Source organism: Phyllobates terribilis, unplaced genomic scaffold, assembly GCF_046119375.1.
Source record: "Phyllobates terribilis strain yellow unplaced genomic scaffold, ASM4611937v1 Scaffold_4__5_contigs__length_816908805, whole genome shotgun sequence".
In the NCBI taxonomy this organism is placed as follows: domain Eukaryota; kingdom Metazoa; phylum Chordata; class Amphibia; order Anura; family Dendrobatidae; genus Phyllobates; species Phyllobates terribilis.
In genome coordinates, this window is record NW_027362764.1 from 190307991 (window position 1) to 190326569 (window position 18579).

An 18579-nucleotide genomic window follows, 5' to 3' on the forward strand; every position below is an offset into this window, starting at 1 on the left:
AAGTCTGCACTCACACTTCGAATCACACTTGTAACAAAAGCTGCAAAAATTATTTATTTGTATTATTTTCTCGTCCTTTTAACCTTCATTGTCTCTAAAGACAGCAGTTTATATCAGTTCTTATTTTGTCCTTTTTTTTTTCTTTTTAAATGGATCCCGAAGGTATCAAACAGAAAAAGGACAGCTTCTTATCTAGCAAGCCTCGCAAAACACACAACCTCTTTACTCCATTTCAGACGTCATCTGACATCCAAGATACAGCCTTTGTTTCCATTTGTGAGCCAAGAAAACTGGGTCAGTTAATCCAAGTAGAAAACGTTATTTTAGTGAGTTAACTCTGTGTGATGAACTGCTGGAAAGAAAGTCCCCGGCTAGTACTTCACAGTGAGATTCAGAATCTCAGAGCTCACCCTGATTTACAGTCACATGGAAAAACTCAATTTTGTCACAATAACTTTACCGTTCCCAAAAACAAGTCACTGTAATTTCCTTTCTACCCCACGTCTGTAAATCATATTTAACTCTTGTTGTTAAAGGTTCTTCATGTGAAACTGTAGGTGCTGGCAAAACTGCAAAGAGCTAAAAAGTCATATAAATAATATATATGAGACCAAGGTCAAAGAAGGAGTTAAGACAGTTTGACCTCGGTTGACAAAAAGCCACCATTTAAGCCAACCTCCTAATTACTGCGGTGGCTTGCCATTTAATACTGTGATCTTGTTTCTACTAAATCAGAAGAGCACCAAGGAAAAGAAAGTCAACCTGTCATATAACTGTAGGAAAAACAAAGGAAGACACCTGGTAGGAATTTATAAATGAGGCACCTTTGACTGGTATTATTCTTAACACATTGCGATATATGATGTTAATCATACATTTCGGACATCAGTCTACTCAACAGCTGCTATAAGGTTGCCAAAAATATTATGAAGAAGCAAAATTCAGTATTTATTTGTGTATCAAAAAAATATAGCAGTTCTTCAGTTGTCATGATCTTGAATTCCGCTGTTTACGAGTTAGAAGGATTACTGGTAAATATTGGTGACAGCCAGTCTAGCCACCACTACTGCTCCAATAGTGGCTCATGGCAAGGTGTCCCAACCTGCTCATGCATTTCTTCCAGTTGTGCAACAGTTGGGAATGGTGGATGGTGTATCACTGTCTAATTAGGCAGATTTGCCCTTTGGGAAATCTGGGTAATAGCTCCCATGAGAACTATAACTGTAAATTGTTGATCACCCCAGACATAACTTGGAAAGAATGGTATTGAGCTTTAAACCACTTAAAGGCGTTGATTGGTTGAGAAAACCCATTTTAGAATACTCTTGTAAGGCATTTTTATTTGGGCTTTTCATCAGTTATCTCGAGTGTAGAGAGGCTGCATCTTCATCTTGTGAAGACCTATTATGGCCATTTAATATGCGACAAGTCCCACTGATTTCAAACCCTTCAAGTGTAGCAGGGCATGATCTTTCCCTGTTGTGTAAGTAAAGGAAAGTACTGAATGATCTAAATGTGTGCACACACATTTTAGAGTGTTTACTTTTATTTTAAAGAAATCCCTTAATTTTTTGCCCAAAACAGGGATTAGGTACAGCTTTTCCTCGGCTCTGGTTGGTTATCCAATTGATTCTATTTATTTTACTCACTTATATAGCGCCATTAATTCCACAGCACTTTACAGACATTATCATCACTGTCCCCATTGGGCTCACAATCTACATTCCCTATCAGTATGTCTTTGGAGTGTGGGAGGAAACCGGAGAACATGGAGGAAACCGACACAAACACGGGGAGAACATACAAACTCCTTGCAGATGATATCCGTGATGGGATTTAAACCCAGGACCCCAGCGCTGCAAAGCTGTAGTGCTAACCACTAAGCTACCGTGCTGCCTATCCAATGAAGTCTCCACAGATCTGAAAAATATTGTAAACGCCATATGATTCATGAAAAACTCATTAAACATACTCAGTAGTGTAAGTAGGTGTTAGAGATTAGGTATTGCCAGTAGATAAAACTATTTTTTAAAAGGTTTGTGGTTAAAGTATCCACTTCAGCCAGTGATTGTCCGAGAGAGAATTTCCTTTAATTTCCTTTGTGTTGTAGAGGGACCAGTGGGCATCGGGTAGCCATATGAACAAGAACTGTAGAAGATCGGTGAGGGCGAGCATCACCTTAAACCAGATTGTGAGCCCCAAATCCCATTTTATCCTCTGAATATTGGCCTTCCAACAAAAGTGTGATTGTTGTGTGTTAAGCTATATTTCATTATGGTGACACTGATAATTTCAAATGTCACAAACAGGCATTCAACTAGATTTCATTAATTCTCTGTACTTAAAGGGAATCTGTCACCAGGATTTTGACATCTAATTTGAGAGCAGAATTATGCAGGGGCGAAACCCTGATTCCAGCGATATGACACTTACTGAGCTTCTTGCTGTAGTTTTGATAAAATCACATTGTGGTTAGCAGGAAATTATTACTAAAGGACTACTAAGCAGCTGCCATATAATCCACCATATTAATGAGCTCTGTATAACTCTCTCCCCGCCACTAAATGGCCGCTTTCTACCTATGCACTGCGTACACTGAAAGCTGCCAATCAGTGGTGTGGGAGGGGTTATACAGAGCTCAGCATTCAGAGAACTGGAAGATCTCCAGCAGATAAAACAGTGATTTTACCAAAACTATAGTTAGGTGCCCCTTCACCATGCTGTTCTCAGATGGAGTTGACAATAGTTGGTAACAGATTCTCTTTAAATCATGATCATCATAAGAGTCCAGAGCGCCTCTCCTCCAGACTGCTGTCTGAAGCCCAGCAGGTCTGTTATAGGACACTCTCTCTACACTTCTACGTATAAGCGAAAATAAGACAAAAAATCTTAAAAAGTTTAGTAGTTCTGCCCTAAATATTAGATAGAACCAGAAATAATCAGTATCTTATTTGCTTCATGAAGTTCTAATATTGACCATGGAGCCCCAAGATCGAAAGAGCTGAGTTGTGCACTCACATCTACTTTATGTAGTAAGATGTAGAACACACAGAATCTAGATTGCCTTATAAACTATGATACTAGCTTAGTTGGATGCCCCCACCCCAAGTTACCCTTGTGTTGGTGCAGCCCCTGGATTTAATGCTTTTTTGATGATCTTTTGTAGCTTGGATGAAAGTGATGTCTACAAAATAAAATGCGCCATGGCTGGTGAGCTGCAGTCTCAGACTGTGCAATGACTGACGGTCCCTGGGGACAGAATCACTCAGTCTTGTAGAATGGGGTGACATTTAGGAAAGAAACGCAGAGGAAAATGTCATGCTTAAAAAATTAGGTTGAAACATGCTGGCTTCTGATTTATTTTTATTATAGGCAGGGTTGGAATAGTGATGGATTATCAGATTTGTAAATGTGTGGTGAATTTTTCACATTTTGTTTTAATCAGAATAATCTAATTTTCCGTAGTATTGAGTATGTGGAAGCCAAGGGTAGTGAGGCCAGATGGATGCTTTTTACTTATAAATCTCAGCAATAATCTAATGAAGCCAGCCGGAATGTAACAGATTTACCCCACACGCTCTTTTATTAAAATTATTTGCAAGTGTGCAAAGGGGAACAGAAATATGGCAGTTTATGCAAAAGAAAAAACATTTGTCTTGTCTAACCTAGTATACTAAATCAAGATAATTAAGTTGTGACGGCATAAGTGTACCCAGCAGAGTCAACGGAAAAGCCTGCATTTATATTCTCCCAGCCTTCATGTATACTGGGATTTAACATGCAGATAGATAGATACAGTAGATACCTTCTCAATTGTTATATTTCCTCTTATAAAATAAGAATAGCATATACTCACCTCTGCTGCGAGTGCTATTACAGCTCTTCCAGTGCCTGTGTGACATTGTCACGGGAGCCCTGCAGCCATTCAGCAGGCACTTCAACCTCACTTCCTTCAGACGAAACTGACACACTGAAGGAGTGCTGCTGTTCTCTAACTCCCTCCATGTGTTAAACTGGAAGTAATGAACTGGAATGTAAGTTGTTATACATGCAATGTGTAGGAGTATTAAGCAGACAAAACCTAAGATAGGTTTTGCTCTTCCAGTGCAAGGTCCGTTACAGTGATAACAGCTCCTGCTTTCCCGGGGCTCATGTTACATTTTTATGCCATGTGAGCCCTGCAGCCAATCAATGGCCGCTTCACTCTCATTTCTCTTGGACGTAACTAACATATGGAGGGAAAAAACCTAAGATAGAAATAAAATGAACATATACCGTGCTATAAGTACCATAAGTAAAAATAAATAATGCATATAAATAACATAGGGTACTTAGTAAACACTTTTTTATTAAAAAAAAAAAAAGCGTAAAAGCCATCCCACCAGCACCAAAGTGTACCCAGCTGGGATAGTCCTAACCTCTAGTATTAAATCTGGGATTGTGTTTATACAGATTCCCATTGCTGGGTGTTAATAGTTGGGCCCCGGATCTGCTCAGCTCTTATTCATATTGAAGTCATTTTTGACACATGGTAGGTTTTAACACTAGACGTTAGGACCGTCCTGACTGACTACACCTTGGCGCTGGTGGGATGGCTTTTACACTTTTTTTAATCACAAACAGTGTTTACTAAGTACCCTATTTTATTTATATGCACAGTTGCTTTTTACTTACTTATAGCAGGGTATATGTTCATTTTATTTCTATATTAGGTTTTGTCTCTCCATATGTTAGTTACGTCCAAGTGAAATGAGAGTGAAGCGGCCACTGATTGGCTGCAGGGCTCACATGGCATAACAATGTCACATGAGCCCCGGGAGAGCAGGATCTGTTATCACTGTAAATGCCCTTGCACCGGAAGTGAGTATTGGCTGTTTTTATTTTTAAGGGGGAATATAGCAATTGAGAATGGGGTATCTGAGTAGTGGATAATCCCTTTAAGATAGTGTACATAATAACCTACTGGGCCCCTGAACAACTGCACGGACTGCATCAAATAGGAAGTCCGCTGTAGATTCATAATAAATAGAAATACATAAAAAATGGATACTATAGATACGTAGCTATTGTAGATAGATAGAATATATTTGAATACATTAGAAATATAGAGATATGTTTTGGAATGGAAGAGTGGATTTTCTTCTTTATATAAGGCTTCTAGGAAAAATCAGGTGGCAGTGAAGCTGCTGCAAAAGAACTGTACAGTGATTCCCCTGTGAATCATTCCTTGTATCTGGGAATCCTTGGCAGAAATTCATAAGCTGGCCTTAAATGATGTGTTTGTGCTCCACAAGCAGGCATGGAGCTAAGTACGTTCAGGAAAGCTGTCAGTCTGCTAATAGGGTTGTATTCCCAGAAGCGAATAGCATCTCAGTGTTTTATATGTGGATGTATTGCATTTAAGAAGTATAAAGAACAAATACAGCATATAACAAAAATGTCACACAATTAATACATATACACCGGTGCTACCAGTATAGCTGATATTATATATAGAATCATTAGATAAATTCAGCTCCGGTCTTTGTTAACAAGTGAAAGTAAATTACCGTAGATACCTTGACTTGGTTGAAAAATTCTACATGAAAAGACTTACCTGGACACTTAAAAAATAAGTCCATGGTGGTTTGCAAAAATAAACAAACATACCTAGCATTTGTCAGAACTGTTCCCTCTTCCAGTTCGGAGAGCACTGATTGGCTGCAATACTCAGGCATCCTCAGCTGGAAGAGGAAGTGAGGAGACATCACATGACAACTGCAGCCAATTACGCTAGTTCCTTCTGAGATTTAAGAGGGAGCACAGAGACCAGCAGGGAACTCAGGCAGCAGTACAGAGTGTCTGATAGATGGGTATATGTTTTTTTTTTATTATTCTCAAACCACCACGGGCCCACTTTTTAAAAATTAATATGTTTATCTTTAATCATGTTTATATTTAAGATTTACCTAGTTTGGGACTTTCATCCTATTAAAATATTATGGGTATTACCAGACTAGAAAGACAATCCATAGTGGCATACATAGATGGGCGAGTCCCAAAAGAAACTGAGTAGATAGAAAAAGACAAAAGATGATGTTTCTTCCCTTTTTTATACCAGGATTTGCCATAAATGTCTGTGAATACCCATTATAGGGACTCACTCTCTCTGATAGGCATTAGGCCTTAGGTAGCGTTCCGCGCAGTTTTGGTCCAAACACTTGCAGTTTTTATTGCTTTCCACAGGTTGCAGAGCACCAAAACAAACTCATAAACATAAAATCCCTAACCTAGTCCATACACTAAATAAACAGAACAGACACTGTCTACTCATACATGACTGAACTAGTTGCAGCTTGGACACACAAAACAGCTATTGTCCATAGAAACTCTGATACTTGCGGTTTTCTGCACACAGCCTGTGCAGACTCTTCTCAGAGAGGGATTCTGGCTTGTCTCTCTTTTCAGCTTCAAGAAACATTCAGTCTGGTCAGCCTCCCTGAGCTGACTAGCTTAGATGAACACCTAGCCTGTTTATATGCAGAGCTAGCCAGGTGCACTAATCAAAGGCTGCTGAGCTAGGATTTAACCCTAGCCTACCTGGCATTTCTACTCCTTTTAAAGGATATTTTCAAAATTTGGCAGAGACTAGGGATTGTTAGAACATGAAGAAACAAACATTACATCTCATTTATATCCAGTGCAACTACTCTGGAAGTCATTTCCAGTAATGGGGAAGATCACCAAATCATGGCACTATAGTGGAGGGATGTTCAAGGGGTGACACTTATTTATTTTCTTTATAACAATCCCAATCTTTGGCAATATTAAAAAGATCAGTAAACCACTTTAGACCTGGAAAGTCTGGATCTGTAGGTAGCAATCAGGTTTAGGTATCAAAGTTCATCAAAGAGTGATATAAATGTTTTATACATTGCAATCAGAAGATTTCTATTAGTTGTACAAATAAATGTACACTATATGGCATCTAAATACAGTGGTATGCAAACGTTTTAGGCAGGTGTGGAAAAAATGCTGCAAAATAAGAATGCTTTAAAAAATACTTGTGTTAATAGTTTATTTTCATCAGTTAACAAAATGTGAATGATAAGTGAATGAGCATAAGGGAAATGTAAATCAAATCAATATTTGGTGAGACCACCCTTTGCCTTTTGAAACTTCATCAATTCTTCTAGTTACACTGGCACAATGTCAGTGATTTTGTAGATTATGGTCAGGTGAATGAGTAACCAAATATTCCAAACAGGTGATAATGATCAGCATTTTCACATGTAGGTTGAAACCCAGACAATATGTGAAACAGAAACAGCGGGGTAGAAGGCTTAAAGTGGGGTGAGGAGCTGCCAAATTCAGATACAAAGGTGAGGTTATGGATGACAGTTTCATGCCACAGGTCATACAGCATGGCAAAACTGAGCACAGCAACAAGACACAATGTAGTTATACTGCATCAGCAAGGTCTCGCCAAGGCAAAGATTTTAAAGCAGACAGACATTTCAAGATGTGCTGTTCATGCTCATTTTAAGAAGCATCAAGAAATAAACAATTTTGAGCACCGTAGACACAATGGTCAGATAAGGAAACTTAGTGCAGAATATGAAAGACACATCTTGCTTACTTGTCTTTAAAATCGGAATAGGTCCAGCAGTGCTATCAGTTCAGATCTGTGCTTGGATGATGGGAGTGGTGATCTGCGCTTGCTGGGATATTGTGGTTCTCCTGATGTAGAAGTTAGTCCAACTTGGAAACGCGTTTCAATTAAATTACTTTTAAATCAATCTGGCATCAAGACTGTTGGATTCTATTGGAAATATCCCAGCAAGCTCCCTACTCCCATCCTCCAAGCATTGTTCTACACGACAGTCGTCTTCTGTCCTGCAGCAGCTGAACTCACCTTGAACCTGAGTTGTGGATTTCACAACCCTCTCACCTTTTCATTGTCTGCCGGATAAGACCCTATTTGCGCTTATTGTCTCCCAATTTTACCAATCAGTTCAGAAATGGCATCGACCAGTGGGACCCAGCTACACCATCTACTGTTCAGAGAAATGTGCACACAACTGGTCTCATGGAAGAAATGTGACCAAAAGGCCTTATTTTCTCATGCAAACAAGAACATATGAATCAGCTATACTTGAAAACATACGAACTGGGATGCAGAAAAATGACAACCGGTTCTCTAGACTGAAGAGTAAAAATGTGAAATATTTGGCGGTAACAGAAGGAAGTTTATTTGCCTAAGAACTGGAAAGTGGTACAATATCGAGTGTCTTCAGGCAACAATGAAGTATGGTGAAAGTTCCTTACAAATTTGGGGCTTCACTTCAGCAAAAACAGTTGAGGATTTGTCAAGATTAGTGGTGTGCTCACTGCTAAGAAATACCGGCAGATACTTATCCATCATGCAGTACAATCAGGGGGCATCTTATTGGCTCCAAATTTATTCTGCAGCAGGTCAATAATCCCAAACATGCAGCCAATGTCATTAAGAACTATCTTCAGCATAAAGAAGTGATGTAAGTGATGATATGGCCTCAATAGAGCCAGGATCTCAACATCATCAAGTCTATATATGATTACATAAAGAGGCAGAACAATTTTCACAACCTTACATCCAAAGAAGATCTGTGGTTATTTCTCCAAGTTGTTTGGAAAAAAACCTCTCTGCCGAATTTCTTCAAAAAGTGTGCAAGTGTACTGAGAAGAATTGATGTTTTGATGCTATTTTTAAAGCAAAACGTGATCACACCAAATCTGTTTTTGATTTTGTTCATTCATTTTGCATTTTGTTAATTGTTAAAAATAAACTATGAACACTTCTATTTTTTAAAGCATTCTTACTTTGTAGCATCTTTCCACACCTGACTAAAACTTTTGCTCAGTATTGTATATCTCAATTATACCATGCCCATGTCAGTAGAAACGGTTAGATAACTGTTTTCACATACTAAGGATGACTTTGAGATAGTGTTTAAGCCCAGTAGCCAGTATCTAAAGTGTCTTCATCTCTCTTGCAGCAGTCAGAAATGACAGAAACAAGAAGAAGAAAGAACCCTCGAAACAGGAGTGTATAGAGAACTATGAGATGACAGCTGAGCTCGATGACCTGACAGAGAAAATCAGAAAAGCGCATCAAGAAACCTTCCCCTCCCTATGTCAGTTGGGGAAATACACTACGGTAAGTTTTACCTGCTAATGATTTAGAAGCGCTGCACTCCAGACACTGATCTTGCATGTAGGATTTCATTTTCTTTTCATCTACTGCTAGTCATGATTTATGAATGTGATGGTAAGACTCCCGTTACATGTTCTCTAGGAAGAAGATGAAGAAGATTTGGTCCAGAGTTTCCTCTCCTTTATGCTCTGCATATTCTCTGCACAAATTTGCGCTCATTATTTGCTCTATCTTGTACATTCAATCTCTGCTACTATTAACACTAAGACACAAGGGCATTGTTAGCGGCTGAGCTTCAATAAGGCATCGCTGATCTTTTTCCCTGAAACACAAGACAAAGCATCTTGCGTAACGTAAAGCAACTCCTAGGGCGGTACTCATAGGCTCTCTAGGCATGTGCCCAGGGGAGCCAAGTTTACAGGACTGTGTATAAGTTTTTTTTTTCTTTTTTTCCGTGATCTTAATAATTATTTGATTTTCAAATCTTTTAAAGAAGAAATTCACTTTTGAACATTACTTAAGATACAATCTAATAAAATATTGCTTCATAAATACAATGCTTTAGCACCTCGTGCTGATATTTTAGCCCCATCCTGTAATTTATTTTTATCAGCCAAGGATTTATGTTTTACAGCTTTCTCTAGTGATTTGTATTTTCTTTACACCAGTGCAGTAAAATGATGAGGGAAAATAAACTCTTTGAGAATCCCAAAGAACATACAAAGAACATTTCCATCACTGAAGCTCAGCTAAGCTGTGCAAGGTTTCTAACCAGCAGAATTATGAATACAGCTCTGGACTATAATAATGTGCTGTACATTGGCATCACATAAGATAAGTAAAGCAGCGTATCTCTAATAGTCGGCTGAAAGAAGCCTCAATGGCATTGTTAGGCCACTGGGATCTTATGGAATTAATCATTTGCATGATGAACCTTGTGGAAGTATCTTCTACCCACTCTGCTTCCAGATGACAAGCAATGCTGGGAGAGCGGACTGAGAAGTGAATTGGTCAGGACTGGAAATCTAGGTTAGCGTTCTTCACAGACCACCTTCTACCAGTGTTCAGAACCATTCACATCAGTTTGTGGAGTAACGCAAAGTTTATATCTTAGCAATGTATAGAGATTGTCAAAACTCACATCAGTACGTGAATCAGAGAAGCTTACAATCTAATGTTCCCTTCTCAACCAGTCACATAGGAACAAATGAATTTGTCAGTGTCCTGTTACAACATACAAGCTTTATTAATTTCTTCTACTAAATGTATTTTCATTCATATACTGTAATATCAAATTCAACATTGAATTTTTAATAAAAATACTAACAATTTAATAATGAACATAATATAATTTTTTTGTGTGTTTATTAATAGTAATGGTCCTAATGTTTCACAGGCAATAAAAGTAACACAAAGGACTCCAGATATTGTACAAAGCAAACCATACTTCCTCAGAATATCAAGGACGGCAAAGTGGGGTTTATTTCACATGTTTCTTGTATAGATATTTCAGGCTGTAAAGTAAGTCTGTGTTAGTTATGCACACACAGTTAACTTTCCTTATCTTTGCTATTAGGAATAATTGTTCTACTGACAATCATCCAAATTCCAAAGAGGCAGAATTAAGCATGTTAGAAGTAATTCCCCAAAAAATCCAGCAATTTAGTTGCCCCATCGAAAGGCATGCAAACCCTTTAAAGAGTTACCTGTGGGAATGTGTGATTGAAGGACCTTCTTCACTGCCTATTTAGGGAAAGAATTCTCACAGAACAACATAGAGCCCCCAACAGATGATCTCCTGTACCTGCACACACATTGAAGGGGCCCCACATGTAACACATTGGCCCCAAATCATCATTTGCATCACTTTTCTTCTTTATCTTATGGTATTCGTTGCCTTCTTTTTGCCGCAGATTTGTGAAAGTGGTGTACGTGGTTCATAAATTTTGCGCAAAGTTAAAAAAATTTTTTTATTTTGTCTTTAACATTTTTTGTGAGATTTTAGCTAAAAAAAAGTCATGCGTTCTGCAAAATGTTTCACAAATTTCTGGCGTACATAGAATCATTCCAGCAGGGCACTGGGGTACATTTGTGCTGTAAATCAGAGAAGACAGCGATCAATGAGAATAGTAATACACTGATACTACATTATGTAGAGTCATGGCCAAAAGTGTTGGCACCCTTGAAATTGTTCCAGAAAATGAAGTATTACTCCCAGAAAATTATTGCAATTACACACGTTTTATTATACAAATGTTTATTTCCTTAGTATGTATTGCAACAACACAAAAGAACAGAGAAAACAGAGCAAATTGGACATATTTTCACACAAAACCCCCAAAATGGCCCGAACAAAATTGTTGGCGCCTTTCCAAAATTGTGGGTAAACAACTTTGTTTCAAGCATGTGATGTTCGTTCTAACTCACTTGTTCCAAGTAACAGGTGTGGGGAATATGAAAATCACAACTGAAACCACATAAAAAGAGGATAAGTTGACTCAATCTTTTCATTGTGTGTCTGTGTGTGCCACACTAAGCATGGAGAACAGAAAGAGGAGAAGAGAACTGTCTGAGGACTTGAAAGCCTAAATTGTTGAAAAATATCAACATTCTCAGGGTTACAAGTCCATCTCCAGAGATCCTGATGTTCCTTTGTCCACGGTGAGCAACATAATCAAGAAGTTTACATGCCATGGCACTGTAGCTAATCTCCCTGGACGTGGACGGCAGACAAAAAATGATGAAAGGATGCAACTCCGATAGTCCGGATGGTGGATAAGCCCCAATCAAGTTTGAAAGAAATTCAAGCTGTCCCGCAGTCTCAGGGAGCATCAGTGTCAGGGTAAACTATCTGTTGACATTTGAATGAAATGAAATGTTATGGCAATAGACCCAGGAGGACCCCACTCCTGACAGAGACATAAAAAAGCTAGACTGCTGTTTGCCAAAATGTATGTGAGTAAGCCAAAATCCTTCTGGGAAAGCGTCTTGTGGACAACTGAGACCAAGATAGAGCTTTTTGGTAAAGCACATCACTCTACAGTACTGTTTACCAAAAACGGAATGAGGCCTACAAAGAAAAGAACACAGTACCTACAGTCAGATACGATGGAGGTTCAAAGATTTTTTGGCGTTGGTTTGCTGCCTCTTTGACTGTGCAAGGCATCATGAAATCTGAATATTACCAAAAGATTTTGGGTCGCAATTTGGTGCCCATTGTCAGAAAGCTGGGTTTGCATCCTAGGTCATGGTCTTCCAGCAGGACAGTGACCACAAACATTCTTTAAGAAACACCCAGAAATGGATGGAAACAAAGCGCTGGACAGTTCTGAAGTGGCCAGCAATGGGTCCGGATCTAGATCCCATTGTACACTTGTGGAGAGATCTTAAAATTGCTGTTGGGAGAAGTCACCTTCAAATATGAGAGACCAGAAGCAGTTTCTAAAAGAAGAGTGCGCCAAAATTCCAGTTGAGAAGTGTAAGAAGCTTGTTGATGGTTATAGGAAGCGATTCATTGCATTTATTTATTCCAAAGGGTGTGCAACTAAATATTTGAGGGTGCCAACAATTTTGTCCGACCCATTTTTGAGGTTTTGTGCAAAATTATGTCCAATTTACCTTTTCTCCTCTGTTTTTTGGGGGTAACAAAACATGTGTAATTGCAATAACTTTCTGTGAGAAAGAATTCATTTGCTGGAACAATTTCAAGGGTGCCAACATTTTTGGCCATAACTGTATACATTCACACTGCTTTAGCCCATTACAGTTTCAATAAGAGTGCTTCTTTAGAGGAAACCTGTCACATCTCCAAACACTATTAACCCCTTAATGACCTTAGACATACATGTATGTCAAAAGTCGTGTCCCTGCCTTTGATGCGGGCTCGCATTTGCCTGCAGATATAGAGTTTATCTTTGGGGGACATGACAAGTTCCTTTTAAAGGGCTCAGGCTGTGTATTCACGCTGAGGCAGATACCTGTGGCCGAAACCATGCCCATATGCGGTGGGTTTTCAAATAGAGTGTTAATTTGACAAACAGTATTTCTGGTATTACCATATTTTTACTCGCAAAAATGGTTGACCATTAACAATCACGTTAATAGATGCCCTATTTAATGGAAAAAAAAAACCCTGCTGTATTATCTGAAAAATGTGCATTGAATCATCAGACTACTTAAAAAAAATATTTAGATTTGAGAGTCCTCAGTGGTTGATACCTTTTAATGGCTAAGCGAAAAGATGGTAATAGTTTGCAAGCTTTTGAGACTACTCAGGCCTCTTCATCAGGCTAGTAAGAAGAAGAGGCCTGAGTAGTCTCGAAAGCTTGCAACCTGCTACCATCTTTTCAGTTAGCCATTAAAAGTTATCAACCACTGAGGACTCTCAAATCTAAATATTTTTCTATCTACTGGCTAACACTGTACAAAAAAAAAAATATATATATATATATACAGTGCCTACAAGTAGTATTCAACCCCCTGCAGATTTAGCTGGTTGACACATGCGGAATTAACTTGGCATTGTGACATTTGTACTGTAGATCAGCCTGGAAGTGGGAAATGCACTGCAGCAAATTTTTTTATTTTTTTTTTTTTTAAAACGTTAAAAGTAAATTCAGAGTGTCATTTATTATTCAACCCCTCAAACCACAAGAATTCTGTTTGGTCCCCCTAAAGTATTAAGAAGTAGTTCAGGCACCAAGAATAATGAGCTTCACATGTGTGGATTAAAGATCTCTTTTGCCAGCCTTTTCTGACTATTTAAGACCCTCCCCAAACTTGTGAACAGCTCTCAGACATGGTCAACATGGGAAAGACAAAGGAGCATTCCAAGGCCATCAGAGACAAGATCGTGGAGGGTCACAAGGCTGGCAAGGGTTACAAAACCCTTTCCAAGGAGTTGGGCCTACCTGTCTCCACTGTTGTGAGCATCATCCGTAAGTGGAAGGCTTATGGAACTACTGTTCGCCTTCCACGGCCTGGACAGCCTTTGAAAGTGTCCTCCCGTGCCGAGGCCAGGCTTGTCCGAAGAGTCAAGGCTAACCCAAGGACAACAAGGAAGGAGCTCCAGGAAGATCTCATGGCAGTGGGGACATTGGTTTCAGTCAATACCATAAGTAACGTACTCCACCGCAATGGTCTCCGTTCCAGACGAGCCCGTAAGGTACCTTTACTTTCAAAGCGTCATGTCAAGGCTCGTCTACAGTTTGCTCATGATCACTTGGAGGACTCTGAGACAGACTGGTTCAAGGTTCTATGGTCTGATGAGACCAAGATCGAGAACTTTGGTGCCAACCACACACGTGACGTTTGGAGACTGGATGGCACTGCATACGACCCCAAGAATACCATCCCTACAGTCAAGCATGGTGGTGGCAGCATCATGCTGTGGGGCTGTTTCTCTGCCAAGGGGCCTGGCCATCTGGTCCGCATCCATGGGAAGATGGATAGCACGGCCTACCTGGAGATTTTGGCCAAGAACCTCCGCTCCTCCATCAAGGATCTTAAGATGGGTCGTAATTTCATCTTTCAACAAGACAACGACCCAAAGCACACAGCCAAGAAAACCAAGGCCTGGTTCAAGAGGGAAAAAGTCAAGGTGTTGGAGTGGCCTAGTCAGTCTCCTGACCTTAACCCAATTGAAAACTTGTGGAAGGAGCTCAAGAATAAAGTCCACATGAGACACCCAAAGAACCTAGATAACTTGGAGAAGATCTGCATGGAGGAGTGGGCCAAGATAACTCCACAGACCTGTGCCGGCCTGATCAGGTCTTATAAAAGACGATTATTAGCTGTAATTGCAAACAAGGGTTATTCCACAAAATATTAAACATAGGGGTTGTATAATAATTGACCCACACTTTTATGTTTAAAATTTAATAAAATTCAACTGAGCAACATAACTTTTTGGTTTGTAAGATTTATGCTTCTGTTCATAAAACCTACTCTCGTTTGCAGTTTGAAGGCTCTAACTTATTTGCATCTTATCAAACCAGCTAAATCTGCAGGGGGTTGAATACTACTTGTAGGCACTGTATATATATTTTTTTTCTTGGTATCAGACTACTTAAAGAAATACAGCCACCTCTTATGGACATGGCATTGGTTATAGGCGGCTGCTGTGATGTGATGTGATGTGATGTGATGCGATGCCCAGGCCTCAAAAAAATAAAAAAGGGTATATATATTTTATAACTACTCTCACAGTCGCCTTGATGAGACAAACAACAATTGGTTATTTCCCAATAATTAAGGCTCTATTGCATTCCTGGGAACGGGCACTTTGTGCTTGAATGACTATGTGTGTGTGTGTAAGCTGTGATTGTGTTTGGCACTAACACACGAGCACACGTAGAATGACCTCCATCAGGAAACACAACACCATTCCAGCTCAAGCACTGAGCAATAGATGTTGAAGATAGAGTTTGCCATTCTCATTTTGCAAGCTATAATACTCTCAGGATTGTGCTCTGATACGTAAGCATGAGGTGTAATCAAGAATTTAAAAGCCTAAATTATTCAAGTCAAATGCTAGTGAAATGCCAGCACCGTGCTTGAGTTCCACTTCTTGCAATACGGAACATTATTTTGCAAGGGTAATAATTTATTTAAATAGGAAAAAAAAGTGTCCTTTGAAGGCGCGCAGACAGTCTACAGACTTTAAATGAAGACACGGATGAGCTTGTGTAATGTAGACAATGACCGATCTCCGAGACTTTCATTTATCATTGATAGCAGAGATTATTATATTTTCAAAGGAAGTACATATTCCTGTGATTGTTAATTCTTAGGAAGCCATGAAAATTCAAAGATGTGACCGTGACAGAAACTGCTGAGACCAGAGAAACTTGCACTACGTGCTTTCCCAATTGTCGCTGCTTATTCTTCCTTTTAGTCAAAACAATCAGGGTAAGCATGCTGTTAAATAACAGGAATTAATGCTGGGGCCAAACTTGTTCTTTTTTATTTCTTGGAATCAAGCCATGCTGTATGTTACAGTGATGATCCGATAAACCTGGAGGGTTCGGAATATCCAAATACATTCCCAGTCTTTAACCTGCAGAATGAAGTTTACAAGTTTGCAAATGCACAAAAAAAGTATCTCTTAAATAGCCAAACTGCAAATCACTTCATTTATAAACTAATTTGTCTTAACCTGAAAAAACACTTCTATGTGCTAGCCACTACGTATCTCTCCCTTTAAGTGTCCACTGCCTGTTGTCAAGTCTAATCTGTCTCGAGTGGCAGAGATGCTGAGAGGAATTGCATTATGTGGAGGCAAGTCTTTGTCTCATCTGTTGCTCTCCTTTCTATCAAAACGTATTCAGGAGCACCAGAGAGTCAGGTTTTCAGTTCTTGGCAGGTAAGGCATTTGATAATGGACGGAACAATGGATGCAGAGAAATGGAAGGAAATTTAGTTCTAGCTCCTATTATGCTGGCAGAATTCTGATGAAAAAAACACTTAACAAGAGCAGATGGCTAGTTACAGAGCATGAGCATTTCATAGTTTTAAAGTTGAAAGAAGACTCAAGTGCATTGATTTCAACCTATAACCTAATATATTGATCCAGAGGAAGTCAAAAACCCCATGAGGCAGATTCTAATTGCCCCATATTAGGGGAAAAATCCATTCCTTCCCTTCCCCTTATCAAATTAGTCTGACAGGAGCGATTCCTCATAGAAATTTGATGATGTTGGGTCATAAGATTATTTTAATTGAGATACTCCAGGATACTCTTAGAAAGCCCTCAACATTTTTCCCACAGTAGAGGTTAAACTTACCGGCCTATAAGTTCCAGGCTGAGATTTTGTCTCCTTTTTGAATACTGGCACCACATTTGCCATGTGCCAGTCCTGTGGTACAGACCCTGTTGTTGTGGAAGTCTTGAATGACAATTCTATAGAGGACATCAGTACATCCAAACTTGATTCTCCTTGTGGAGTATTAGTCTGCGCTGCTGATGTAATTCAAGAATCCAGAAGACGTTGTACAGGATTGACCTTGCGGTTTACTCTCAATGCGTTTTGAAGTTGGACCAACTTTTTCACGAGGAGAACCACAATATTAAACTCTCCTGATGAAGAAGTTGATCCAACTTAGAAACGAGTTGAGAATAAACCTCGTGGTCAATCTTGTACAATGTCTTCTGGATTCTTGGATTATACCAGCAGCACAGACTACTACTCCTATCCTCCCACTATGTGTTCTATACGGCGGGATCTCCCGATGTGAGGGTACTGCAGCAGCTGTCAATCCTTGGTTGTGGGTATAACAACTCCAAAACTTGAGCAGATTACCACTCACCTATGCAAATTTGTCCATCGGATAAAACCCTATTGCTCTTGGTGTTCCCTTGTTTTTTCTTGTGATGGTGGACTGGTGTACTGCTTTCGAATTGGGAAGATGTAACTTCGTGGTGTCAGCAATTACAACCTTTTTGTCCCCTATGAGTTCATGTGCCTCTTTCCTGGGACTCATAGGTTTCAAATTCACTGAGCGATCTGTGAACTGGACACTTTCAGTAAATTTGTTTTGCTCTCAAATTGTTCTGGGAGTCTTCCGAGTTGGTGTTTTTTTGGTTCATTGGACTTGAGAACTGAGTTTATGGCGGGCCATTCTCCACCTGCATTTCAGCTTGCGTAGCAGTGCCTGGGGTAGATTTCATTGTGAGGGGACTCCTCATCTTCATATTTGGCTCTATGGTTTCCTGTCCCCCTTTTGGTGTTTCTGAGCACAAGTTTATTCTTTTTAATTTCCGTGTTCCCAATGGGTTGAAATTCATTGGTATCAGGTGCCAGTAGTTACAAGTGAGCATTCGCCTTTCCATTTTCTTTCATGGTGAACTCTTCCAAGATGTCTATCTTCTTTTTCTGGAGTCATGGCTATTTTTTCATTGGGATTTTCATCTGGAAGATGAGTTGAAGGAAGTTCCATTTCTCTTTATATTAAATTTTACCAAACGAGCCATCAATTTCTTCATGAAAATGGCAGTCTCACTGATTGCCCTTTGGGAAGTTAATCACAAATTCCAAACCGTTCCTGGAGATATTAGATTGGGAAGTGCACCAGAAGGAATTTTAACTTGTTGTGTGGAATAAGGGCAGCAAGACCATGCTTTTCTAAAGATTTGGAGTGAAAGGAAAGGCACATTTTATAGTCAAGGAAAACAAAAATAGAATGTTGATAGCTGTTGTCCATGTTGAGAAATTCCTGTTCAGTCTATGGTTTCCAACACTATGACTGCCTGTGTGGTGTCCTGCAATTTGGATTTTATCTAGATTTGGACAAAAATGATCCATCCTTTGTGAATAACTGATTAGATGTTAATGGTCAGGAAAATAGTGTGAAAAAGAGTGTTGTTCATGTAAGAAAATTATTTTTCAATTTTTGTTTTTTCCTAA

At 39.3% G+C, this 18579-nt stretch overlaps 1 protein-coding gene across 16 annotated transcripts in view; it reads left to right on the forward strand.

The window, feature by feature from the left end:
• Window positions 1–18579, forward strand: part of RARB (retinoic acid receptor beta) — an 832092-nt gene that overhangs the window by 726497 nt on the left and 87016 nt on the right. For 14 of the 16 annotated variants that reach the window (XM_073677991.1, XM_073677988.1, XM_073677993.1 and 11 more), the window contains 2 exons: window positions 163–294; window positions 9018–9178. In XM_073677991.1, the coding sequence (XP_073534092.1) occupies window positions 163–294; window positions 9018–9178 (293 nt within the window). The remainder of the gene's footprint in view (window positions 1–162; window positions 295–9017; window positions 9179–18579) is intronic. The other 2 variants (XM_073678002.1, XM_073678000.1) reach the window with 1 other exon arrangement.